We start from the raw sequence: 26,928 nt of genomic DNA, 5'->3' as shown, positions 1-26,928 counted from the left end.
TGGGTGGGAGAGAGATTGAGGAGCGAAGCTTGTGCTGTAGAGTTTATATAGGAAACTTTTAAGGAGGGAGAGTTTTTTTTTTTATTATTTTTTGTGATTAAATGACCAAAATAACCTTAGTTTTGAATTGAAATAAGAAAAAAGAAAACAAATAATCATTCTCTTTCGGTTTATTGTCAAAGAATTTTAGTAATAGACTGCAGGCAGGCCTTCTTTTTGCTTCGTTGCTTCCTTTCCGCATGAGAACAAAGAACACCCTGACATATATATATAAAAGCGGGTTTAACTGTTGGTTAAAGTTACAAATTAGACGTTGATTGATTGGTCTTTTCACTTGTACTGGATTGAGTGTTGAATAAAGAGAAAAACTATTTCTATTGACTATTATATAACACATAATATTCTTTCTGAATTTATTAGATTATTAGGTGGGACATCCATTCTATTATATAATTACTTCAACATAAGTTTCTTGCACCTTACTAACAAAGAAAAAAAATCCTTGTACGGTGAAAAAGTAATTACAGATTTTCCATTTAAAAAAAAAAATAATCGCATAAAATATATGATGAGATGAAGTTACCCACCGGAAGGGTTATTATAAAATATTGTTGCTATATATAGACCCACTTTCTTAAATTTGTATTTTTAATTAATTATTAACTCCTTTTATTTGACCAATATATATCTCCAAAAAAAAAAAAAAATTCGTAGCAACTATTTATTACTAAACCCCAAAAATTATTTGATAAAAATATATAACAATTGTACTAGTGTTGTGATGCAAGATTGTTATTTTATCCGTCCTTGTTTGTCCGACATTATATATGTTTTTACTTTTTTTTATATTTTTTTGTAATATAATATTTATGATCCGCCCAAATCAATAATTTAACAAACATGAAAACATCATCAATTATGCATTTATACGTTAAATTAATATAAATTAAATAAAGAATTTAAATGGTTTGCTTCATTCTATTGGCCTTTCTTATTGACCCATGTTTTGTTTGTATGTGATAAAGAACTATACACGACTGATCTCGTACTCGTTTCGCTTGTATTAAAATTGGCTTCTGAAAGTTGAAACTTGAGATAATAATATATATGTTCATAGCATGGTAAATAGCATAAGAGAAACACATTCATTGTGTTTAACCTTGTTAAACTGCTTACACTTTTTATTTAAAATTTATAATTTTTACTATATATATAATATCTGATAGAAGTGTGGATGATCACGATGAGGTATTAATTGTATAATTTTTAGTTTGAATGGAAATTTTTATATTTTTTGAATGGAAACTGCCTCTTTTAGCTAGAGATGATAATGAGTATGGTTCGAGTCGGATAGTTCCATACCAAATCCTATACCATCTTTAATCTTTATACATTACCTGATAGGGTATCGGGTTATATGCATAATAGGTACTCATCATCCAAGATTACCATGGGTATCTATTACCTATGGATATTCATTTATTGGATTATATTAAATTAAAAAAATTATCCAAATGATTTATGTAATAAATAAAAAATATGAAAATAAATTAATACATAATAAATGTCGAATCATGATATATTAAAATTTTAATTACAAAATTGTTCTTCTTATTATAACACTTTATTCAAGTGTAATAGTAATAGACTTTATTAAGTGTAATTATAACAAAATTCAATTAATAAAATAACTAAAAAACTCATATACCAAAATTACTAGACTTAAAAATATTATTATCAGAATACTCCAAATCATTATCATCATCATTATTTTTCTTTATTATTTGTAAAATTGAAATTTAAATCAAATATTAAAATTGAATTTTAAGTTTCAAAATCTAAAATTTTAAAAATTTCACCGATTCAAATTAATAAATGAAAAATTTAGAGTCAGGTCATTTTGGATCACACTACATTACAATAAAGATAAAGTTGCAACTTATATAAATAATTTACTACAAATACCCCAGTTATTGAAATTTTCATACTATAAATTTAAAAACATAATAAAATTTTAAATATATCGGGATTTGTATTTCAAGTATGGATTCAGGTTTATAATAGCAATACCGGTATCCAAAATAAAACTTTCTGGTGTTACCCAAACCCTATCTATATCCTGTCAAAACTCTGAAATTCGAGTTTTATTGGGTTTGGTTCAAGTTGATTTTGCATCCCTACTTATGGCCAATTGAAACTCTGAGAAAAAGAGAAATAAAAATAAAATCAGTTAATTTCAATTATTAATTCATTGTTAATCTGTTAATCATTATTCCCTCATTTCCACTTTAATAGTAACAAACGAATATTTTATTTAGGAGTTTGAGAGTATAATAATAAATTATTTTTCAGTTTTACCCATATTTATTTAGTATAATTTATTTTTAAGTTTGCATTTATTTATTCAATCATTTATTAGTATTAAATTAAAGATAATATAGTCAATTTACTCAATCATTTATTATAATTTAGATAAATTTAATAATTTTCTCAATAGATATAAAATTTTAAATGTGAAAAGTATTATAAATCTGATGCAATAATTAATAAGGTCAAGGATGCATAATGACGTGCCATTATCACTGATCAAAATCAACATTTGTTGATGCGTGCGTGGAACTTGAGATTATGACTTTTTGTCTACTAAAATGGATGTTTATGGGCAGAGGCTAGCTAGTGGCTTCATCTTCCCATTTTATGCATTTCAATTTGTTAGTCTATATATATTACAAAAGATGACGACTTGAGGCTTATCTCTCTAATTTTATACTCAAAAAGTTGCTCAAATTAGAGTCCGTGAAACTTTAATATGAAAGAGATGACCATTGACTGTAACAAATGGAGATGGAGGTGGTATCAGGTCAGCTCTGTCACTTATAAAGTCAAATCATACAGTGATTTTTGGATTAAAATTTGCCAATTTCAAATCACATTTAGGATATCTCAAGTGGTAAATTATTTTATTTTTTTAGAAAAATAATTCTTGAAATAAGTTTTCATATAATTTTTTTAAAAAAAAATTAATCACCAAATTCAAGTCAGAGTTACCGAATTGATTCAATTTTGCCACCTTTGATAATGACAGTTTACAGATCTTTTTTCTTTTCTTATTTAACTAACAGTATATTATAGGTGTTTTAAGTATTTAATATTTTAATGCATAAAAACATAAAAAATAAAATAAAATTGATTCCCTAATTTACTTAAAATAAATAAATAAATATATCAAAATTATTTTTTGGATCGGAATATCTGTCACTCCCCGTCCCATATATATAGTTCTAGTTTGACTTTCACAAAGATCGAAAAAAACTAGTTAATATAATTAAACTATATTTTTATTTAATTTTTTAAAAATTACCCTTTATAATATTAAATGATGTATGTATAATTGAGAACATAGATGTACATTAAATATGGATATATTAAAAAATTACATAATAAATTATTTTTTAAAAAAGGAAATAAAACTACATTTTGAGACTTACGAAGAAAAAGAAAGTTAGCCTATATATATGGGAAGAAGAGAATATTATTTTTCTTTTGATTTCTTTGAAGATTGGGATACCAATGGGTATCTTTATAATACATGAAGAGATAAAGTAAATGAATTTGCTTTCAATTACAATGGATATTTATAAATAATCATGACTGTTTTTTCAAAAAAAAAAAAAAAAAAATCATAATTGTGATTGTTGTTAACAAATTTCAAGTTTTAGATTTATTTGTAAATGAATTTGCTTTTCATTTTTTTTATTTGATTCATTTTGTTGAGTTAGACTACAAATGATAATTTTTCATTATTTATAAATTTTCATATCTTAAAATAAGTGGTACGTCTTTAATCAAAATGAGAAATTAAACTTAATATATTATGTGAAAACTGGCCGCCACTAAGTGTTAAAAAAATAAAGTCTTGTTACTCTAAAATTAAAAAAATGAACCGAACTAATTAACCAAATAATTGAACTAGATCAATTTAATACAACGTTTTGATTTTAATTGATTGTGCTCATTTTTAATTAAGAGACAAATAAATTTTCATTGGATTAATGGTCTCTCAACTCTTCTATTTATTCATAAATAGGTAACAAATTAACAAGTCATAAATCAACTATTAATAAACCAAATTTCAATTTTCACATGTCCTTTAGTTAGTTTTGTTATGTATGTGTTTTAAATAAAATCTAAATCACAAGTGTGGACTTAATTATTTTGGTGGTTTATTTGTGGCAATAGGATTTCAATTCACAATGAGATTATTATTATTATTTTTTTTAAAATTTTAGTGATGTTGATTTTTTGTTTGGAGAAAATAATAGTTATTTTATAGAATAATTTTAATTTTAGATTAAATTCATATTTTTTTCTGCAAGATAATTATTCTTTGAAATTGATAGTTTGACTCATTTTATAGTCACAATCAGTGAACAACCACCTTCTTCCTACCTATTATCTTTAAATCTTCTATCAATGTCACGAGAGGTTGCTAGTCATGTAGGCATCAATATAATTTAGAAGAATTATTAAAGGTTGTTAGTGTCTCTAACCCATTAGACTGGGCTTAATCTTACTCTTACTGCGTCTGGTGGTCAAACCCTTAAGAAGAGAGAAGCACTTTCAGTTGAGATTTTCTTTCAACATATTAGAATTATTAGTTTTAATTCCAAATAAGAATGGATTTAGAATCAAATTACTCTTAAGCAACCCCTAAGACAATTTTAAGACCCTCAGTCTTACTTCAGAAATTACACATTTTTTTCAACTTTTTTTTAAAATTTTTTTAATGTGCAACATCAATAAAACATAATGATAAAAAAAAATTATTAATATATCCTATACGATGGTTTTACGCTAGTTAGTCTTTATTTTTGTCAAAATACATAATTACATCCCTAAATTTAGATTTTTATCACATGATTCAGTCATTCTATTCATTTTTTAGGTATTTAGCGGTGAGTCAAATTCTAAAAAGGCAATCGATGAGTGAGATAATTTTTTAAATGTCAAAATTAACCTTATTCACACATGTAAAGTGTGAGAAGCCCTAAATATCAGATTGAAGAATCTGAATTCCTAAGGCACTCTCTTTTCTTCTCCTCTTTTCATTTTTTCAAATATTGAGTTAGTGAGATACTTAACTCATTATGCCATGACCGCTTCAAGTGCAAGCAGAGTGTCTTAGATGGAAGGTTCTGTAACACTTTATGCAAATGTGGTAAGATGAATGGAATTCACATTTCCCTAACAGTTAAGAAGAAAAACCGACTGTACTCTTACTGCTAAAATAATAAGTATGAAACCTTTCTAGGATGATGCAAGCCTGTAGAGTCATTTGACACCACATATCATATAAATATAAGGGACAACAATTAAGTGGAGGTGTGTTGCCGAACTTTAATTTAGAGAAGTGAACAATTTAAAAGACGTCGTTGTTCATATGAATGAGGAAAATCTTAGGCTTATAGTAAAGATGTAGGGGCGTCCATTGAAAAGCTGTGAACCACAAGATATATTTTGTTGTATGTTATTAGTGCCTTTTGGTGCTTTCTATGTTGGTTTTTATTTTGCTGGATAAGAAGTTATAGATGGCTTATAATATTTTTATAGCTCTTTCTGTATGACCATATAATAGGTAGAAAATGGTGTAATTGGGATAGGTTGGTGGATTAATTATGATGGATAGATGAATTGTAATGGCTGTACTACTGGCAATGGTTAATTATATGACTTTCTTGAATATTGTACAAATGTTGTTTAATTAATGAAAATGTTAATTTGGTTGCAGACTTGGTCTGTTAAGTTTGATATGCTATACAATTTGCAAACACTTTAACTAAACAATAATTATTCATTTCATAGGTAACATAATAATAAATGTTAACAAATTATACTAACACCTTTTTTCATGTAAGGAAAAATATAATGAAAACAAAATATGGTAGCTATACATAACTATACATTATAAGACCAATAAATGGACAAAAAAACATCAGAGTTTGCCTTTGCTTGAAAATCAACGTGTATATCCCCATATAAGCTAATTTAAGGCCTTCTTGCTATCCACAAAAAGAAAAAGCTTCCAAATCATCAACTTGTGTATCAACTCCTAGTAGCTGGTTGTTGTGAACTTGTTACACTTATTGCTGCCTATCCTATCCTAGGCCTCTTATTGCTTTGTGAACTCTAAAACAAATAAAAAACACAAAATTGAATGATTTAGTTCAAGAAAATATGTTGAATGATATAGCTTAACAATTATTTTCATCCAAACTAACAGTACATAAAAACAAGCCTCCATAGGATCCTTTTAGATGGAAGCCATCAAGGCCAAATGGCCTACAACACTTGAGAAAGTCGTTCTTTATAGCAGCAAGTGTGTCCATATCATTTAAATCATGATCATTTTGGTTTGTTGAGGGGAATGGGTGAATGAGTTTAAATAACTTCGGGATACTTTTCTCAATTACAAGAAAAGATAGCATTATTATTTAAATTATAATCATTTTGGTTTATTGAGGGGCCATGCTTACATCTTCAAAATCATAGCTTATCACATCATCCATATTATCTGAATCTGCATTAGTATGAGGTGCTGAAGGTCTTATATTTCCTTGAGATAATTTTTTTTTTCTCTTTCATTTTTTGCATTCCCATTAGTGTTAGCAATCATTCTTCTTGCAACCCCAACAGACCTGGAAACATCCCTAGCTCCGTCTCTAGAAGTTCCCATATTATTGCCCCTTCTTCTACCCCTATAGTTGTTGTTCCTTCATAACCTTCAAAACAAGCCTCACCCATCACCCACCATTTTCGTTTATGTCCACATTTTGACCATTATTCACATTCTCGCATTTTAATTAACATTAGCCATATTTGCATCAATGTTAACAACTTCAGGACCCATACCCATATTTGCAGCCTCAATTCCCATCCCAATTTGATGTTTCTCCACCTAATGGATGTTGATCAATTACACTACCTTCTACATTACTCTTACCAGCTTGACTACATAAAAGTAGTGGCATTGCACCACTAGTCCCAGCTTCATCACTATCCTTAGTGCCACCAACATTCCCTTCTCGATGACTTGTTCCACTATCTAGGAATTAAACTGCAATTGGATATTGTACATTACCTATCCTTAATTCAACTTCATCCGTAACTTTGAACATTTCAAACGTAAATAATACATGAATATAATTCTCGATCAGTCTTGATGTTATTACCACAAGTAATTTTCATAAATTCCCCTTCTACATTAAACAACTCAAATACAAGATCTAATAAATCCAAGTATGAGAACTTATCTGGATCAACATTCCCTATTGTCCCTTTCTGTCCTTCACACGTACAAAATACACCAAAATACGCTAGAAGAGCCATTCTGCAATGTAAATCATATGTGCAAAAACTCAGTAAAATAGTGCAATTTCATTTAATGAATAGAAAAAGTAAAGTTCTACACTGTGAAACCCTGGAAAGTAACTCCAAACATCATCAACAAGCAAAAACAACAAATTGCTTATTACTACCAGTCAAATGCATCATCTCGAATATAATTTTTTATAAAATTACGGTTCACACAGTTATATGGGTGGGAGAGAAAGCTTATCTCTCTGGCAAAATAGCGATAATCTTCAAAGGAAAACAATCTGATAGTTATGCGTGTTGAGAGAAACAGACACTAAGTGACCACCTTTGCTTGAAAATCGAGGTCCTACACTCATAATTTATCGATTAGAGTATCCATGGGAGAGTCGCATTTCTAAGAGTTTTCGATGGAGGGAAACTTTTTGTTAAGGATCTTTTATCACAATACACTTTGACTTAATAGGCAAATATGTATAATAGGATATTTTCGTCCTTTACTATGCATTTAATGCCTAAACGCCTTAAAAATAGACAGAAAGACCGAATCATGTAATGAAATCTAAACTTAGGAATAATCTTATATTTTGATAAAAGTAAGGATTGACTAGTGTATTTGACAATTATATAAGATGTAATAGTAATTTTTCCTATGATAAAATGATGACAAGTAATACTATAGAGACTAAACAAGTAAATAAAAATGTTTTAAATTTTATTTAAAAAATTATAATAAAATATAATTTGAGAGTATTTTTTTTTCTTTATTTCACAACTCTTTATCTTTCTTTTTATTGTTTCAAATTATGAGAAAACGAAATCAAAGCCGCATGCTTATGGTTTCAATTTTCAGATCATTGACTATAGTCTAATTTTGGTTTTGATTCGAACTGTGATGACACGTACAATCATACTAACTTCTTGTACTTGCTTGATATTATGATGGAATACAGTATAGATGACCCTTCCAAATTGAAACCACATAATATTACCTCGTCGCTATAATTTTAGAGGTCTAATGATTTAAAAAAGTCTCAATTTTGGTTTTTTTTTTTTTAAATTTTTCATTACCTTTAATTTCGTCAATTGATAAAACATTGGCCTTTGTCAAAAGCATAGGGCTTCAACTTTTTAAAAATGGACCAGAGTTGAGGGTTTTTTCTTTTTGTTATGATAACGTGACATGTTGGTGTAAGGCTAAGGTAGCATTTGTGAGCTACGAACAACCACATTGGTTAGTTTTTAATAGAATTTGGATGGACTAAAATTAACAATAATAAAAAAAGAAATAAATTCATGGTATGAATAGACAAAATTAAAAATATTGGATAGAATTGAAAAAGAAATATAAAGAAAAAAAAATTCATTGACTTCAAGAGCTTTCGCATCGTCTCCTAGCCCACCCGCACCCTTGGCCTTGGTCATGAGTCTGGTGGGTCAACCAAATGACCAATTCCCATATACTATTTTCCCCCTTCTCTTTCTTTCACTGTTCAGAATTGGCACTCGGTTAGTGGTGACTACTATTTCAAAAATATTTCTAAAAAGATAAACTCTCTTTATTTTAGTCGGGTCCGATGGGCCTTACGAGAGACGTAGAATACTTTAAAATGTAAATATATTCGATAAAATTAATTATTTTAATAATTGTTAGTTATTTTTCATCAAATGTTTATATAGTTTGTTCGATAATTAACTATTTTGATAATTGTTAGCTGTTTTAATAGTATTTAACTGCTTGAGTAGTTGTTAACTGCTTGAATATCTTTTCGTGGAACACTAAAAGTTAAATGTTAGAGGGTTAATATTTTATAATGCTTTTTATAAAACCCTAAAGCTAAACATTAAAAGGGTTAACATTTTATAAAACGCTACTTTAATTTCTAAAAACTAATTCAAACTCTATCTTACCGAATACTATAAAATTTAGTGTTTAACATTTTAAAAAAAACTATTTAAAAAGTTATTGTTAAAACATAGTCATAATATGCTCTTCTAAATTCTAAACACCAGTATAAATACGCTATATTACTGAATACTATAAATATTAAAAGTTTCATTTCGAGATGAGTTTGTTAGGTGTAAGCACAAACCAATTGAAATAAAAAAATTGAACCAAATCAATCTAATTTGGTTATTTTATTAATCGATTTAATTTCAATTTATAATTTAATTTAAAATAATCTCCCAATTTAAATTTTGATTTTTAATTCGGATATTTGAAGTAAATAAAATATATATAAAAATCGAATCAAATGCACTGAACCAATTCTTTTAGTTTGGTTTTGATTCATTTTAGAAAAGTACATCCTTCTGTTCTTAATATTATTGACTTGGTTATTATTGAGTTGTTACATAAAAGCAAGCAGGCGTTTAGCGGGTGACTAAGCAAGTAGCAGCTTCCATTCTACGCTTCAGAAACAACCTCGTCTACCAGTTTTATCTATCTGATAATTTATGTGTCCACGTTTACAGATAAAGAGTATCTGCCACGTCACCTTCTTTTCATTCTTCTGCAACGAGAAAGAAATTTACACAAACGAAAACAACCTTGTCTTTCTTTTTCTCTTCTCTTCCCCTCTTAAGCTTCTCTCTTTGTTTACCGCGACCCAAACGCCTAATTTTCTCGACGAATTATTTCATTTTTGACCGATTTTCTTCGATGTTTATGGCAGTTAAGTTGCAGCGTCATTGCTTCGTACCCTCAAGGTCCTCTATTGATTCCCTCTTCTTTATTAGTGTGTACTTTTTTTGTCAATTTTATTTTTGGAAAATATTTAAGGCCTTTTGTTATTGAAGCACGGCTGGGGTGTGGGGTGGGGGGGGGGGGTTTGGTTTTAATTGCTTGCACTTTTGTTTATTTTATTTAATTTTCTCTCTGGTGACTGAGAAACTGGAGGAAATGAAAAAGAAAATGAATGTTATTAGAATTTTCTATAACTGATGTTTTGTGTTGGTTAACGATGCAAAAGAAATAATTAAAAATTCAATTTTGAATGTAATTGGATTCCAGTTGAGTATGTATTCTTTTTGGAATTACTTTACACTGGAATATTTTAACTAGTGAGAATGAGAAGCCAACTGCTGAATTGAGTTTAGTTCTTCTGCGGTTATTACATTGAGTTATTGTTAATATTATTGTTGAATTGGTTTTTTTTTTTTAATTTATTTTAAATTCCAGTTAATAATAACTTATAGTGCATGTATTTTCTTTTGTGTCCATTGTATCAAACTGTGTTTTCTTGGACGAGAATTTGTAAATTTTTGTGAAATTATGTCCAATTTGGAGAATTTGGGATCAGCTAAGGGCTACTGTTTCATGTTTGGTTATTATATTGATACTATGCCTATCTTGATTGCTCTTGCATTGAAATTATAGAGTGTTTGCTGCTGGGCATTCTTTGCACATCAAAATTTTAAAAAGAAAAATTAGGAACTTGACGAGGACCAAATGAATGATTTTGTAGCTACTTTTTTCAGGAGTTGAACACGGTATCCCTGTTGTCTTTTTGTTTCAACATTGGGTATGATGCGATGCAATATTCTTGAATGAGCTTAGAGTTTGACTTAAGAGTTATGTATTTGCAAATTGCAGTTCTTCAAATCCATGCCTTTCTCGAAATTCAATTGGAACACGTGTTTCCTGTGAAAGGGTGGCTCACTTGGATTACATATTAAGCAGTTGGGGTAATTCAAGGAAAAGATGCCTTTTGAGGCATGCATTTTTTATGACTAACTACCGAAATCTTAGTTATAAATTGGCTGCATATAGGAAATCAAAATGGGGCTATAGTAAAACAAAAAGGTTGAGGCACCTCCTTCCCTTTGCATCTGCAGATGATGGTGTAACTGTTAATGGAAGTCCTACAGCAAGTAAGAATACCAATGTAGATGAAATGAGAGTCAAACTCAATCAGTCATTGCAAGGTGAAGATTATGGTGATAGACTTGTTCAATCTTTACACGATGCAGCTAGAGTTTTTGAGTTAGCGATTAAAGAACAAGCCTCTCTTTCAAAATTATCTTGGTTTTCAACAGCATTTCTTGGTGTCGACAGGAATGCCTGGGTGAAAACACTGTCTTACCAGGTTCATTCTCATTCCCAAAAGAAATAGAAAATTTTTTGGATATCTTGCATCATAGATGTGCTACTTCATTTTTTTTTCAAATCTTTTTCTTGTAAGATATGCATGTAAATTGTCAACTCAATGCTGCATTGTTTTGGTCATCTTTTTTATGTATAGGAGTTGGGCAATCATTGCCAATTGTATTTGAGCGTAAAATTTTACTATCATTTTTTTGTGTGCTTGTCCTGTAATGCCATTACAATCTTTCTAGGAGATTTTCTAGTCAATGCTTATTTTGGTCCACTCTTTTTTTTTTTTTTCTTTGTCGCTAGCTTTATCTGTGAAACCTTTTTGAAGCTTGTCTTGGGTGATGTGTTCTTAAATTGCTTCATGGTTCTACAAATGATCAAGGTGCAATTTTACACTTTTTTTATATTTTTTATGTAATTATCCAATGATTGGCTGCTGAATATCTGACTAGTTTGCTTCTGAAATGTCTTGAGATTCTTTTAGTTTGGTCAAAATTTAAACTTGTTTAATTAGTTTCTTCATCACTGATAAAGCAGCAGCCTCCCAATATCTAATGCTGTTTTAAATTTCTTGCTTATATTTTCTCATTAAACTGTTGGTTCTTACATCTCATCAGTTTTTTATTATATTTTTTTAGGATTCTTTTTTTGTCATATATTTTTTTTTTGTTATAATTTTTTATTTGGATACATTAATGCACTGTTTCTCAACGTGTCCAAATTTAGTTATCTATATATGATTAGGTGAGATTTTAGGCTAATTCTTTTGAATATTGACTTAATTATTTTAATCGGAAATGCCATTTAGGCCATCTCTTGTTTCATGAACTTCTCAGGCTTCTGTATATTCTCTATTGCAAGCAGCATCTGAGATTTCATCCCGAGGTGAAGGAAGAGATAAGGATGTAAATATTTTTGTCCAGAAGAGGTATTAAATACGTGTATTTTAGTTCACAATTCTTGTGAATGGAATTCATATTCAAGCTTTGAAATTCTTGTTAAATTCACCTTGTCTGTTGTTTGTCCAAAATATTCATATCCTGCATTGTCAATGCCATTAATGTGTGTGAAGCTATACGAAACAAGTAACTACCTGCAAGTTTTCTTAAATGCAACATCTTAAATGTGGTACCCTATTTTCAAATGCTTGCCACTTTTATGATGCGAATCATATGGGGACTGATATTTTGTCATAGATAGCCAGTTTTCCATGATTTGATGAGAAAATAATGGAATTTTGAAGATCAGTCCCCTCCATGTCTTTCTGTGAATGTCTTCCAAGCAATGTTATATATAATATGTATTTTGGACTGAGTTTTTATATTAAATTGATTGTTGAACTCTTTTTCTTAGCGGGTACAGATTGAGCCTTCAGATTTCTAATTTTTTTTTTTTATTTTTATTTTCCTCTCTTGTATGTTTCCTTTATTCAAAATCCTTTGTTCCATACTTGTTATTGTAGCCCCTTCCTATTAGTGGTTTGGATATAATATTTATATTGATAAATCTATATTCTTTTCTCTTAATCTACTCTTTTCTGGCTATTTTAACGATTTATTTTGTGCAGTTTATTGCGACAATCTGCTCCCTTGGAGAGTTTAATCAGGGAAAAGCTATCTGCCAAGCATCCTGCAGCGAATGAATGGTTTTGGTCTGAGCAAATCCCGTTGGTTGTGGCGTCATTTGTTAATTATTTTGAAGGGGATGTACGCTTTACTGCTGCGACTTCTGTGTACGTTATTGAGTTTTGAGTTATAAATTTCATACAATTTGAATAGCAATGTGGAAGTAAAGTTACTTTGATTTTCTTCCAGATTGGGTAAAGGCATGTCCTCGGATTCAGACAATGAAAGAGATATTGCACTCCTCTTGCTTTCACTGAGTTGCATTGCTGCAATCACGAAACTTGGCCCCACAAAAGTTTCCTGCCCTCAATTCTTCTCCATGATCTCAGATATAACTGGCAGATTGATGGAAATGCTGGTTGATTTCATTCCTATACCCGAAGCTTATCACTACATAAAGGATATCGGCCTACGCAGAGAATTTCTTGTCCATTTTGGTCCCCGAGCTGCTGCATGCAGAGTGAAAAATGATTGTAGTTCAGAAGAGGTAGTTTTCTGGGTTAATCTTATACAGAAGCAATTGCAGCGAGCTATTGATAGGGAGAGAATATGGTCAAGACTAACAACATCTGAAAGCATTGAGGTTAGTACTAAAGCTTCTAATGCCCATTACCTGAATATGGTCCACCGAAGAGTGGTTTTGAAAAGGAGAATTTGGAGACACTTCAGTAGTTTTGCATGAAATGGCTGCTATTAGTCAAACTTGCACTGTTATGGTCTCAAGCGTCTTATTTACCCTGTCACCAAGCAATGGCCCCTTCAGTCTAAGATTTTCTAGATATGCACATGTGAAGATTAATTGGGGGTATTTCAGCCTGCTGACAGTGTCTTATCGAATTATCTAAAAATTGACTGAGATAAATCAGAAACGCTTAGTGTAACCTTGTAGGAGAACTATCACATTGAGGTATTTAAGGCAAAAGTGTACTGAATAAGTCTCACATCTGCATGTTGGAAACATATATTATGTTGTGATGGGAATGGTGAATTAAATATTGACATAGTTACATTTAAGAGAAGAAGGATAAAATAACCCCATTTAGTAACTGCTTTCTTATTTTATTAGTTTTTTGTCTTTCCAAGGATAAAAAATTTTTTACTTAGTTTCTTGTAAGCGCAAAGGAAGCAGCTTAACTTTAAACTTACTGCTAGCTAAAGTTTATGGAAATGTGGACTGAAGTTATTAGTTAAGACGTATACTTTTTAGCGCTCGCAAACAGACACATACATGTTATTATATACCATTGAGTCATTGGGTTGAATAATAGTAATTGCTGCCCCCTTCCAACGGTATTTCACACTCATTTTTTTGCCTGAAAAGATTAGGCCTAACTTTTGATTTCTGTGAAATTCAGAAAGGAGGTGGTGTCATTGGATAAAACAACAATCAATTAATTATTAAAATTATTGAATAGATATAAAATCTATTTATTAATAATTAAACATTATAAATCTATTTAAAATTCAATTGATGAATAAAAATTCTAATTATCCATTGGTTGTATGAAAAGTAAATGCTTTCTGAGTGCAGGTTTTGGAGAAGGATTTGGCTATATTTGGGTTTTTTATTGCCTTAGGAAGAAGTTCAAGATCCTTTTTATCTGCAAATGGATTTGATATTATAGATGATCCTATTGAAGGCTTCATTAGGTAGCTTTGATTTTTTTTTCTTTTTTTTTGTCAATAATATATTTTTTTTCCATGTCAACTCAATTAAATGGACTTCTTTGCAGGTATCTTATTGGGGGTAGTGTGCTGTACTATCCTCAGCTTTCATCGATAAGTTCATATCAATTGTATGTAGAGGTCAGCATGTATAGTTATTATTGTTAAACAAATATGCCTTATGGTTAATTTGAGATGATCACAATGTGCTTTTGTATAGGTAGTCTGCGAAGAGCTGGACTGGCTTCCTTTCTATCCAGGCAATGTTAGCACTGTTAAACAGTCGCATGCCCATCGAAAAAAATGGGAAGTTCCTCCAAATGCTGAAGCTGTCCCTCTCATATTAGATGTCTGCTCTTATTGGATCCAGAGCTTTATTAAATACAGTAAATGGTTGGAGAACCCTTCCAATGTTAAGGCAGCGAGGTTCTTGTCCAAGGGGTAATTGAAATACATTGCATTAATTATTGGACAAATAGGAGGTAAACCAATAATTTTAACAAGTATTATGTCATAATTGTTCAGGCACAACAAATTAATGGGATGCGTGGAGGAACTGGGAATATCACGGTAAGCTAATGGAGGAAAAACTTTAGTTCTTTCTCCCTCATACTTGCATAAATTTATGCATGTACAGAGACTAAACATGGTCTTAAAAACATAGCGCATATGTCTTTGGTAGCAAAGATTTTGAATTCATGTCAATTTGACATCAGAAGCTTGGAAAGTAAAAAGCATAGTACAGAATGGTATTTGCCCAAATTTCATTTCATGCTACATTTCTATTGACTTTTTCAAGCATTTCATTCATGTTTTCTATATCAGCAGTATTTTTTCTCACATTAATTTATCTAATTTTACTTTTTTGAATAACGAATTATTAAGGAGATGATGTCCAGCTAACTTGTGAATTAACTTTTACATGTCACTATTTGTTTTGATGGTGTGTTTTCATTGTCCATCATTCTTTGCTTGAAATTATTAGCTGGCAGATTTCTGTTAAAGAAAGTATGTTGCAGGAAAATGACAGAAAGTAATAACAACAATTCTGCAGAGAGAATTGGATCTGTGATATATTCGCCAATAGATAAAGAGATGGATTCTTTTGACAAGGTTTGTCCCTCCATTTAAAACTGTAGTTCATTACATGTGCAACTTTTGGCATTTCATGTTGGGCTTCAGAACATGTGGCTTCACCTCATGACTTCTTGCGCAAACAGTAAACATAAGTCATGATGGCTTTACCTTTCCTTTTGGCTTGTTTTAGCTTGTTCTCAATGTTAATGCATCATTCTTGATCCCAATTGATGGAAAGATGACAAATATCTAAATAAGTTGGGGCAAATCCTTGATATTTATGAAGTCAGAGACCCATCTGACAATAATGAAAATTTTCTTTTTTTAATCATTGATGGTACATTGAAGATAATTCTTTCTGGGCAGGGAGGGTGAGTGTTAACTTGACAATTGAATGGGACAAGGAATTTGGTGATTTGAAAATTAGATATGCATCTTTTTAATTAATAATAGAAAAGGTGAATTTCATTTCTTAGTGGTTGATAGACAGAAGGAGGGATAGAGAGAAAAGGGAATAAGTTAGAGGGAATGCAATGTTTAAAAGGAGGTATATAAGGTCTTATCTTTTGCCTAATGCTTATAGAGTACACTTGGTTGCCCTTTTCTGTTTGGCATCAATTCCTGATATTTAAGCTCAATGCAGGGATCTCAATGGAACAGCATTGGAGTGTATTGCTTTTTGGAATTTATCAAATGCTACTTACTATGCCATGCATTTGTTGTCAGGCATTGGAGAGTGTTGAAATAGCTTTGATAAGACTAGAAAAACTGCTTCAAGAATTGCATGTGTCAAGCTCTAACTCTGGAAAAGAGCAATTAAAAGCTGCTTGTTCTGATCTTGAGAAAATAAGAAAACTTAAAAAAGAGGCTGAATTTCTGGAGGCATCTTTTAGAGCAAAAGCAGCTACTCTTCAGCAGGTATTATTTTCATTTTGTTTCAACATGCACTCTACAGCAAATCGACTACTTCTGATCACACTTTCTTTTACCCACAGCTGGCATGTACTTACAGATGTGTGCATGGGTCTGTTTGGATGCATATATGTATTTACTTAGTTATATAGATCCTCTGCAATATGGCATATTTTATGTTTTTAAGTGGTAGTTTGATCATTTTCTAAACGTGGCTGTGATATGAGAATTGTTAATTATTGTGTTTATTATTACTAACAGATTTGTTGCATCTGTCAGTAATAAAGATGTAGAAAATTTCCTACTAATTATTTCATAGTCAAATCATTTGTTGAAAATCCGAGGCAAAATCCACATTCTCTACGTGTTATTTTCTTTTCCCTGTATGCTTTAGGTTGGCTTTAATTGAAAATCTGATGTAAACAATATGTTCCTTTTAATCAAAAAGAGTTCAGTCATTCTTTTCCTGTTTTTATTTTACAATATCTGCTTTGGACAAGAATTTTTATCATACAATTGTTCTCATATTTGTTGGAACTTGTTTAAATTCTTATTTATCTTACTGATATCTTAATACTGATCTTCAAGGGAGATGATGAAAGTAATTTGCAGTATTCTGTTAGTGAGCAGCAGCAGCAGTACTTACAAGGGAAAAGGAGCAAGAATGCCAAGATGAGATCAGATAGGAGCAACAGGTATGAAACCTCTGTTGTATGTTTGATCTGTTTATGACAAGATTTTGATTTATTTTTAGCTGAATAGTTCTTCCTTTCTTTTCCTACTACTTGTTTTTGTGAGTTGTCAGTAAATCACGAGGACTATGGAACTTCTCTGTACGCTTTCCAACCAAGAAGCCTGATCCTGAGTCAGCACTGACAGATGGAACTGTATGCACTGCCTTCTTTGCCTATGATAGTACTTGTTTATGCATCCAATCCTTTAATGTGCCTTGAGAATTCTCTGTTAAATTATTAGTTTATTTTTATGAATCCTTACTTGATGTTAGTTTAAGTATAGAGTTGAGTAAAAGCTAACACCTATTGGATAATTATTAAGTATGTCTTTCCACAAGGGTTGTGTCTTCTGTGTATTCTCTGTCTGCTCTAAAATTCATTAGATATGCAACTAGGATAATAGATTAAGATAGGCCATTCAATAAGTAGTTCAATTCCTGCTTATGGCTAGTACCTGACCAAATGCTCTTACTGCACTAATACCGTCTCATATTTCTGTCTTGAGGATATGGTAGATTATGATGGTCTAATATTTAAGAACGATGTATAATCCAAGAGTTTAAAATTTATTCCTGAAATCCTTCGAAAAAATGTTGATATTGATGCAAATTTATTTCTCAAGTTGAAGTGTGAGCTAGATTGCGAAATGATTGGGCCTTTCCCAGATATAGCAATTAAAATTTGTCTCCGGTTCTTATACAAATTGAAATGGCTTGGAATCCTACTATTTTATGGAGACGATCTGGTTGCATTACTGTTTAATAGTAAGTTTTATTTCTAGGTAAATAATAGGCCTAGTGAATAATAAATCCAAAATCATTGGCAACTGTTCTAAAAGTTATCAATCCTGGTGAAATAATTTTGGTTGATGCTACTGGTCAGTTTCTCTCTTTTGAAAATTAGGACTTCTAACCTTCTTCCCTTTGGTACATGAAAATGGGTAAGGAGATAACATGGCTTAGCAGGAGAAACTAACTGGAATCCTTAATTTCATAAGGATGGGAAACGACCAGTGCTACATCTAGGTACAAGATTAAAGTGTATTTATGCTATTTGAGGAAGTGATCACAATTGAAGGACTGCAATATTGGATTTTATTGATAATTACTCATAAATAATAGTTCCTTGGATTGAATGGGATAGAAAATTATTGTACCGAGGTCCACAATACTTGCAAATTTTACTACCACAAATCATTGGAATCTTTTTCTTGATAAATGGTTGCAAATGGAAAACTCTGACACCCTTAAATCCCACCACTGTTGTAACATTAATGAATGTAAACCACACCATAAAGAACACCTTCTATGTTAGCTCTATTTGACCTGGTTCTATTAGAGGACAAATTGGTGCAATGCGTCTCGTCTGCTGGGAAGATAAAAGCTATTGTTAAATGACCATTGCAAGATTTTGACTGTTATTCTGCTATGAGAAAATTATGTGCCTGTTGTTTGTTATTTCACATGATAGCATGCTGAAGTCTTGACTTCTTTGCTAGTTGAGCTGCAAAACTAGTTTCTGCTCTATCATAAATGAGGTAGCAAAAAGGACCCCTTTTTCTCATTTAACATTCTCAGACAAGTGATGAAATGCATTAAATTATGCAAAAAGGCCCCCTTTTCTCATTTAACATTTTTGGACAAGTGCTGAAATGCATTAAATTAAGGATATGATGACATGAAATGGTATTTGATTGTTTTTTATTTGCGCAGGCTTTTAGTTCTCTATACTATTACTATAGAATGGTTTCCCTAATTTTGTGTGCATGGAATTAGTTTGTGGAGTTGTATAAATTTTAATTTTGGAAGTAAGTCAGTATGTTATTTGACTTGGTGAATGCAGGGAGATGAACATATTGAGCAAAGTACCTCAGATGAAGGCATTGCAGAGACGGGATCAAATGAAATTCTCCGTTTTGAACTTTTAAGGAATGAGCTAATAGAACTAGAAAAACGGGTTCAAAGAAGTACTGATCAGTCTGAAAATGTAAAGGTCTATCTCGTGCTTTTGACCCCTCTTAGGTGACATTATTATTTTGGTTTTTTCTTGCATATGGTCATTTCAACTTGATTGAATAATTGTGAGAACCAAGAGTTCTCCAATGCATAATATTGTTTACAAATTTGAAACATTGTTACCTAGCCTTGTGTTTTTAACACTCTTGCTAGTCTACTTGAAAATGTTTTTTTTTGTACCTTATCCTCTTATTCGTGATTTTTCTTCCTTTTCCCTTCTTTCATTAAATTGTTTTATTATCTATACAATAAATAAATAAATGAATTGTTACTTTTTACTTTTTAATTATACAAGCCATGATTAGGTTCCTTTATACCAGGGTGAAACTAGGAAAAATTGTATGGGGTGCAAAATAAATTTTTTTTATATTTTTATGAATCAAAATGTAATTTTTCATAAAGGAATTTTTTTCTGGGGGGTGCAGTGGCCCCCTCGGGTCCACCTAGTTTCACCTCTGCTTTATACCATTACTTCATCACGATTACTATCTATTACTTGTCACCAGATCTGATAATAATCTAGCTCTGAACATGATTTCTTAAGAAATTTAGTCAGGTTTCAGATGGAAACAAACTTGAGCCTAGCATGTAATCTTGTCTATTTATGCTTGGATGTTCCTCCCCGGTGACATTTTTAATTAGTTAAAAATGCATCTTTTTCAGGATACCAAAGAAACTGATGGCACTGACAATTTCAATGAAGATGCTGGAAGCGGTCAACTGATCCAAGTACAAAAGAAAGACAATATCATTGAAAAATCATTTGACAAGTTAAAAGAAACAAGCACGGTATGATGAGTACTTTCAATAAGTAGTAAATAGCTATTATGATATTGGAGCTCTGGCTTCAAGATGGTCCCAGGGTGAAAATATTGGTTTTGGATTTCTCCAGCTCGTTAAAAGTATATGTACCTTATACATTTAATGGCTTTCTGAGAATGGTTGACTTAATGGTGCTGTACAATAGTTTAGCTGGTGTATTTATTGAAATAAATTAGTTGGAGGTCCATTTATTTCAGCACTTGGAGCAGTTTTGTAATTTTCAGTTTTTTCTTTGAAATATGTCTAGACCAGTTTGGGGTCCTCTGTTTTATTTTAGAATTTTAGCTTGAGTATTTTTTGCCTTGGGATGATGTTATTCCTCTTAGTTTGTTTTGGAGTTGAGTGCCTTTTAGAATTAGGACCAATTTTGGAATTACTTTACCTTTAAGTTTTAGGATTAGTTTGGTTCTATAAACGCTCATGCTTGTAATGCTTTACTATTATATTTTAGTCAATCAAATTTCAGCAATTCATGCTTTAACTTTTAATTTGTGCAATGCAATTCTAACCCTAGGAAGCCCGATAGGAGTGAGTCACCATTGCTTTCAGTGCCAATACAAAACTGTTCTTAGGCACAATTCGTTCTACATGTTTCTGCTGCATATTATTTTGAATATCAAATTCCTTCTTGTAATATAATTAAATTGACTTGAGTCAGGTTTATATCACAAAATCAAATTTTCCACAGTAATATCTTTTTAAAAAAAGAGTTTGATTTCATGAATCATGAGCCCCAACTGCACCCCTTCTCCAGCCCACACCCCAATTATCTCTTGCTCTTGCTCTTGCTCTCTCTCTCTCTCTCTCTCTCTCATATTTCTATTGCAATATTTGGACTTACTAAATTCATCTATTCTCAATAGCATAAATCTGAGGCATACCTATGGTGGTGAGATTGTGGCTAGAAATGTTAGATCAACTTGTCAAATTGATCGCCAGTTACCCAAATTGAGCAAACTACCTGACAATCTTTTATCTCATGTATAACTTGACTTTTGCGGTTCTTCTTTTTGTTGATTCTTTTTCTTTGTGCAGTGGAGATCTCATGTTCACTTTGTGTAATGGAGATCTCCTGTTCATATGAAGACAATGGGAAAAATAAATGTCTCTTTTTGTACTCTAGTTAGCACATACTAATACTCATAGGAAAAACATATGCAATCGCAAAATCAAATCCTTAATTTCTTTGAATTGTTGATAAAAAACATCACAATTTTGAACCTTCTTTCTTCATGTTGATATTTTACATGGACAGATTTCTGTCCATCAGTATTTGGTCCCTTGACTATTGGTATTCTGGTTGCCATCAATATTTGTTGTGTTAAGTTGTTAGCTCCTCAGTGATGGTATGTGGTTAAACTATGAGCAGGATGTCTTACAAGGAACTCAGCTTCTAGCTATTGATGTTGCTGCTGCATTGGGATTGCTTAGGAGGGTCTTAATTGGAGATGAGTTAGCAGAGAAAGAGAAAAAGGCTCTCCGGAGAACGCTGACTGACTTGGCATCAGTTGTTCCTATTGGTATTCTAATGCTTCTTCCAGTAAGTCTGAACTTTAATATTCTTTCAAATTTCATAATTTATCACTGTAGTTTTGTTGATTCTCATACTCATCTTTATATTAAGCTTGCAAACTGCTATGTTTCATTGTCTCCCATCTGAAGTTTGACATGGTTTATTACTTTCATGTAAAATTTCCCCGTTTTCAGAGAATCTTTGGTAGATTAGTTGCAATTGGAACAAATGATTTTGGATATTCGTGAAGTTTGCTTCATTGCTTTATAAAGAATGGTTGTTTTTCCTCAGATTCTTATTTTTTTCTCGTCTATGCCTGTTCTGTCTTCCTCTGTGTTTTTATGCCATGACGGACTTCATTTTCTTCTTCTTCTTCCTTTTTTTTTTTTTTAAATTTTATTTTATTTTAAATTTTAATAGAACGTCCATGGTAGTCTTTATGAAATGAAATGTTTAATTATCAATATATTGTATGTTAGGTATTCTGAAAGATAAGCTAATTACATTTATATCCTGTATATATTTCCATGAGTTCTTGATATGTCATGCTTCAATATTTTACAAACTATCGCATCCCAAGTTTATGCCATTTTGCCCATGCCCATTCATTAGAGTTGTATGCCTAGTGTGCCATGCAGGGTAAGGGTTGTGGGTGTTCAAAGTATCTAGTTAACTGATTCCCTCCCCTCCTATCCCAATAGCAATGTCACATGGTGGATATTCATATTTTTGGATTCTATTCAGAATATTTGTAAACGTATAAATCTTGCACTTTTTCTATCTAGAACTTTACATCATCGCACTTTTTCTATGTAGAACTGTACATCATACTTTTTCTATGTAGAACTGTATGTACATCATCACATGTTATTCTAGTATACTGCTAACTATGAAGTACCCTTCTTACAGCCATGGAAGTTTCATTCATTTTCATTTAGTTCCCAGGTCTTTGCCCTAGCCATAAAATTTGGCTCAGGCAAGGCCTATGCATGGTTGGCTCCTTTTTAGTTACTATACAATAATCAATCTAAGCACCGAGTACTTTTACCACCATTACTGAAGTGAAAAAATAAACGTAAGAAATGTTCAAAATGCAAAATAAGGCTTTGGAAAGCTGGGAGTGACTATTAAGCATTGCCAGGATTAGTATGCTTATATTCTGCAAGCGATTATAATTGGCAGTCAAATTATACCATTCTAACGAGAAAGAAAAGAATCTGTTAAATGTCTTCACATATGCATTTGTAAAAGACATAATCTATTACTGCTACATTGACTAATTATGGTCTACATATTGTACTGAATAAAAGGATAATTCATGTCCAACAGGTTACTGCAGTTGGGCATGCGGCAATGTTGGCTGCCATTCAGCGATATGTACCATCTTTGGTCCGTGATTTCTGACCATAATAGCTTCCATTTTAAATTCTTCTTTGAATGTGAAATATCTAGCTCTCAGAGGACAAATAATATGCTCTTTGGCAGATACCTTCTACATATGGACCAGAAAGGCTGGAGCTCCTGAGGCAACTTGAGAAAATGAAGGAAATAGAAAGCAGCGAAACCGATGGCAATGAGAATGAAAAGGAATTGGCCTAGTTAGAAGCAGCCAGATTATACACAGACGTGTGCATTTTCCTCTTGTTTTTTCGGCCAGGTAAAAATCACTTGGTTCTGAATCCCATTGCAACTAAATGTGCATAGAGAATTTCATTCCATATGTCCGGTATCCCAGGCAGGCACCAGTGGCTGCAGTCTTGTGGAGCGGGAAGCGGAGTTCCTGGTTCACGATGAACTGAAGGATGGCCGTCAAACCTGAACTGTGTCAGATATGTTATGTTCAAGTACTGAATTTTGCTCTTTCTGTATTCCAATTCCATTTGTTTAATCATACTGGAAATCAATTGATTGTTCACTGGCTCAGGCTCTAAATTCATATCGTTTGTCTCTGGTTGCATATCCACATCACATCGACCGTTATTATTCCACGTACCATTCCTGCAAATTTCACTCTGTTAAAATTTCATTTGACAACATTTACCCTAACCCAACACTCCCTCTCTCCCTTTCTCTCTGTGCAGAAAAATACTTGCCTGTAATGTACTGGAGAGAAGCTACGAAAGAAAATGTGACTTCTTTCTGGATCTAAATTCTCTATTGCCCATGACTTCCATGTCTGTAGAGATCTTTCTAGTGCTTCCATCACATTCATTGACACATTTATTTTTCCTCCGTCCTCAAAATAGCAGCCCCTGTAATTACCAGACCCGGTTATTTAAGCTGAAACAGAACGAGTAATACTATAACACTCCTGAGACTAGTCATAATTAGCAGCTTAACACTTTGATCTCTAAAACCAACTCCAGGAGGAAGAGTAAGATTTTGCAGGAGTTAACTGTTTATTATATAGTGATGAATTTATATTCTGCTTCATGTTTTTAGAAATTAATGTGTGATAAATTAAGGGTGTTCTAATGATTGAAAAGGAAAAGTTTGAGAGAGAAGTCAGAAGGTTATACATTTTGACAGTTTTAAAATCATTCCACCAATGGCCTCCACTGAAAACGAGAATGTCTGCCCCAACCCAACTTCTGGAGAACCAGTGCATCTTATCAACCTTAATGGCTAATCTCACGTTGGCTGGTGCATTAGGCGGTGGATGACCGATGACTACCAGGAAGGGAACCCTGTAGTATTGGACAGTGAGATTATAGTCACTGAAACGCACAGAGAGGAAGCCTCTGTGATGTTTAGAAATGGAGCGTCCATTTTCTTCATATATTGTTGACTTATTGGAAACTCCCTGGCTTAGCATGCATAAAAAAGACTCCCATTGGTTTCTCCCTATTGAATCTCCAGCAAAAACTATCCTTCCATTCCTGCTCCTCTCTAGAAAGTCTCTGCCATTAAATCTGAATGTGGAGATATAAGAAAAGATATCAAAATGGCAATCTCAATAACCGCGGGAGACAGCCCTATTATAATAACATAACCGAAGGACATAGCCCTATTATAATAACATAACTTATATTTGTCTCTGAATAAAATTGTGTTGGACAAAAGCCTTTTTATACATTGGAACTAACTTTTAGATGGCGTTCTATGAAAAAATTACTCAATAAATGTCTTTAATTTTGCCGAACAAATTGAAATCAAACCATGGTAATTTTGACTAAGCATGTTAATCTATAAATGACAAGTGTCAATCAGTTTTTCATTTCAAAATTTTTTCAACCGGTTCTAAAATCATAAAAACCCTTGTTCCAACTTCAATCGGTTCCTATTAATCACCTGGTTCCAATCAAACCAATCATTATGATTCTTTTATTTCTTGGTTCCGTCCAGTTCGGTTTGAATCGTTTTCAGTTTTCAAATAGGGCCTTTTGCCCTAATAACAAACATTCATGCGTGAACCAACAATACACGACCATGCAAACCCATGCAAGAACCGCTATTTCTCTCGTCATATATAGGTCAATAAACAGAGAAGATTTTTAACTAATTCCTTACCTTGGTATATCACAGCCTTCTGGCTGCCATCGCCAATTGAGATACTCTACGTCTTTCCTTCCACACTCCCGGCACCGGAATCCGGGATCAAGAAACGGGCAGGTTTCATCATAAGATTGATTCTTGTACCTTTCATCCCTAACCCATCTTCCATAAGAGTAGTCACAAATAGGTAATTTCTTTGAAGAGAAACCAAAACGGAAAAGTGTTTGCTTTGTATCAAAAGGGGCAATAAGAGGACTCAGAATAAAGACTGAAGATACTATAACTACAAGAAAAGAGATTGTCAAAACAACTTCTCTTTTGATTATAATGGGGAGAGAGAAAAGTTGGTGTTTTTGGATTGTGGGTTGATGATCCATAAGAAGAGGGAGAACAAGGATGTTCTTGTAATAGTTTGAAGAGGTCTTTGAAGGAGAATTATTTTGTGGCTGTTATCGGTTTTGAGATTGTTATTTGATTGCTTTTGGTAAGAAATTAAGGGTAATAAGGTTCATAATTTGATTTTCTATATATAGGAAAACTTGTTTTTCTTGTTAATATTATCATTAAAATGCTTTAAAGAGTTTGTGTCCTAATTAACATTCATCTCAGAAAAAGAAAAAGAAGAAATTGTCTCACATTAAAATTCTTTAATTCCAAACAGATACGGTATCTATGCGAGAGAGGAAAGCAATTGAATCAACAAAAATAAATAAATAAATAAATAAATAATTGTAGACTAACTCAAACGGTTTTATATTACCTATAAATGTTAATTTAAAAATTAAACTATATATTGTCAATTTTAAGAGGCCAAATGCATAAATTCAACGGAAAAAAAATCTTATGTCACTTGTTTTATAGGGGCAGTAAGATGGTTAATTCTTCTAAAACTTGAATTTATTCTTTTGGATGTGATAGGAAAAGTTTATATTTAAAAAAAAAAAAAATTGTTTCAACCCAAAATGAAAATGATCATCATAAATTCATAATCATTAAGATGAAGAGTAATCTCTCACTTATCAATTAAAAATAATATGGGTAATATTTAGTGCTTACAAAATTAATTAGTTGTTTTGGTAGCTGTTAATTATTTTAGTAGTGTTTAGCCGTTACTTATTTGAATAGAAGCTAATCATTATAAATAGTGTTTAGCATTTTAACCGGTTAAAATGTTAAAATCTATTTAAAAAGTTGTTGTCAAACGCACCCTTAAACATAATGCTAATCAGAAGAATTTACGTCCTCATAATTCCATCAATAAAAATTTTATACCTTCTATAAGTTATAATCAAAAGAAAAAAAAAAAATTTGTTCAAGGTTTGTTGAAATGATAAAACGCAAATACTGCAACAAAACAAAAATGAATACTTTTGACAATGAAACAATTTTTTCCCTTCTTTTAATTAAATAGGAATGCATCAACAAAAGGATGTCTTATTGCATCATGGGTAAATTATATTAGTGGTATCTAACCTCTTAAGATCATATAATTATTTGTCATTTTTAGTTAATTACAATTTGTCATTAAACTGTGATTTTTATTACAATGAGCTAAATAAAATATTTCCTTTAAAAGAAAATTCACATTTCCTTCTAATATATT

At 31.6% G+C, this 26,928-nt stretch overlaps 2 protein-coding genes across 7 annotated transcripts; one reads left to right on the top strand and one right to left on the bottom strand.

Annotated features, from left to right (window-relative positions):
• Nucleotides 1-9,782: 9,782 nt before the first annotated feature.
• Nucleotides 9,783-23,745, top strand: LOC105635877 (hypothetical protein). Of its 6 annotated transcripts, none has more exons than XM_037638437.2 (19): nt 9,783-10,080; nt 10,967-11,459; nt 12,304-12,395; nt 13,035-13,199; nt 13,282-13,675; nt 14,624-14,742; nt 14,826-14,898; nt 14,978-15,198; nt 15,283-15,327; nt 15,777-15,870; nt 16,561-16,752; nt 17,359-17,441; nt 17,552-17,633; nt 19,323-19,472; nt 20,159-20,284; nt 21,687-21,857; nt 23,160-23,219; nt 23,316-23,487; nt 23,566-23,745. In XM_037638437.2, the coding sequence occupies exons 1-18, from the start codon at nt 10,034-10,036 to the stop codon at nt 23,427-23,429; spliced, it is 2,721 nt and encodes a 906-aa protein (XP_037494365.1). In that variant the 5' UTR covers nt 9,783-10,033; the 3' UTR covers nt 23,430-23,487; nt 23,566-23,745. The 6 variants fall into 6 exon arrangements, with proteins under 6 accessions (XP_037494365.1, XP_037494364.1, XP_037494363.1 ...); XM_037638436.2 differs by having other exon boundaries at nt 17,335-17,441; nt 19,323-19,466; XM_037638435.2 differs by having other exon boundaries at nt 9,785-10,080; nt 17,335-17,441; nt 23,570-23,745.
• Nucleotides 23,482-25,919, bottom strand: LOC105635878 (protein trichome birefringence-like 8). Its single transcript, XM_012219007.4, has 4 exons — nt 25,341-25,919; nt 24,350-24,742; nt 23,924-24,082; nt 23,482-23,828 (listed from the first exon to the last, which is right to left on the bottom strand). The coding sequence occupies exons 1-4, from the start codon at nt 25,700-25,702 to the stop codon at nt 23,495-23,497; spliced, it is 1,248 nt and encodes a 415-aa protein (XP_012074397.1). The 5' UTR covers nt 25,703-25,919; the 3' UTR covers nt 23,482-23,494.
• Nucleotides 25,920-26,928: the final 1,009 nt, after the last annotated feature.

The sequence above is a fragment of the Jatropha curcas genome, chromosome 2 (genome assembly GCF_041381405.1).
Source record: "Jatropha curcas cultivar XTBG-Jc1 chromosome 2, XTBG_Jcur_1.0, whole genome shotgun sequence".
In the NCBI taxonomy this organism is placed as follows: Eukaryota; Viridiplantae; Streptophyta; class Magnoliopsida; order Malpighiales; family Euphorbiaceae; genus Jatropha; species Jatropha curcas.
Note: the sequence above shows the minus strand (reverse complement) of the source record. Positions and strands in the feature narration are given on the sequence as shown.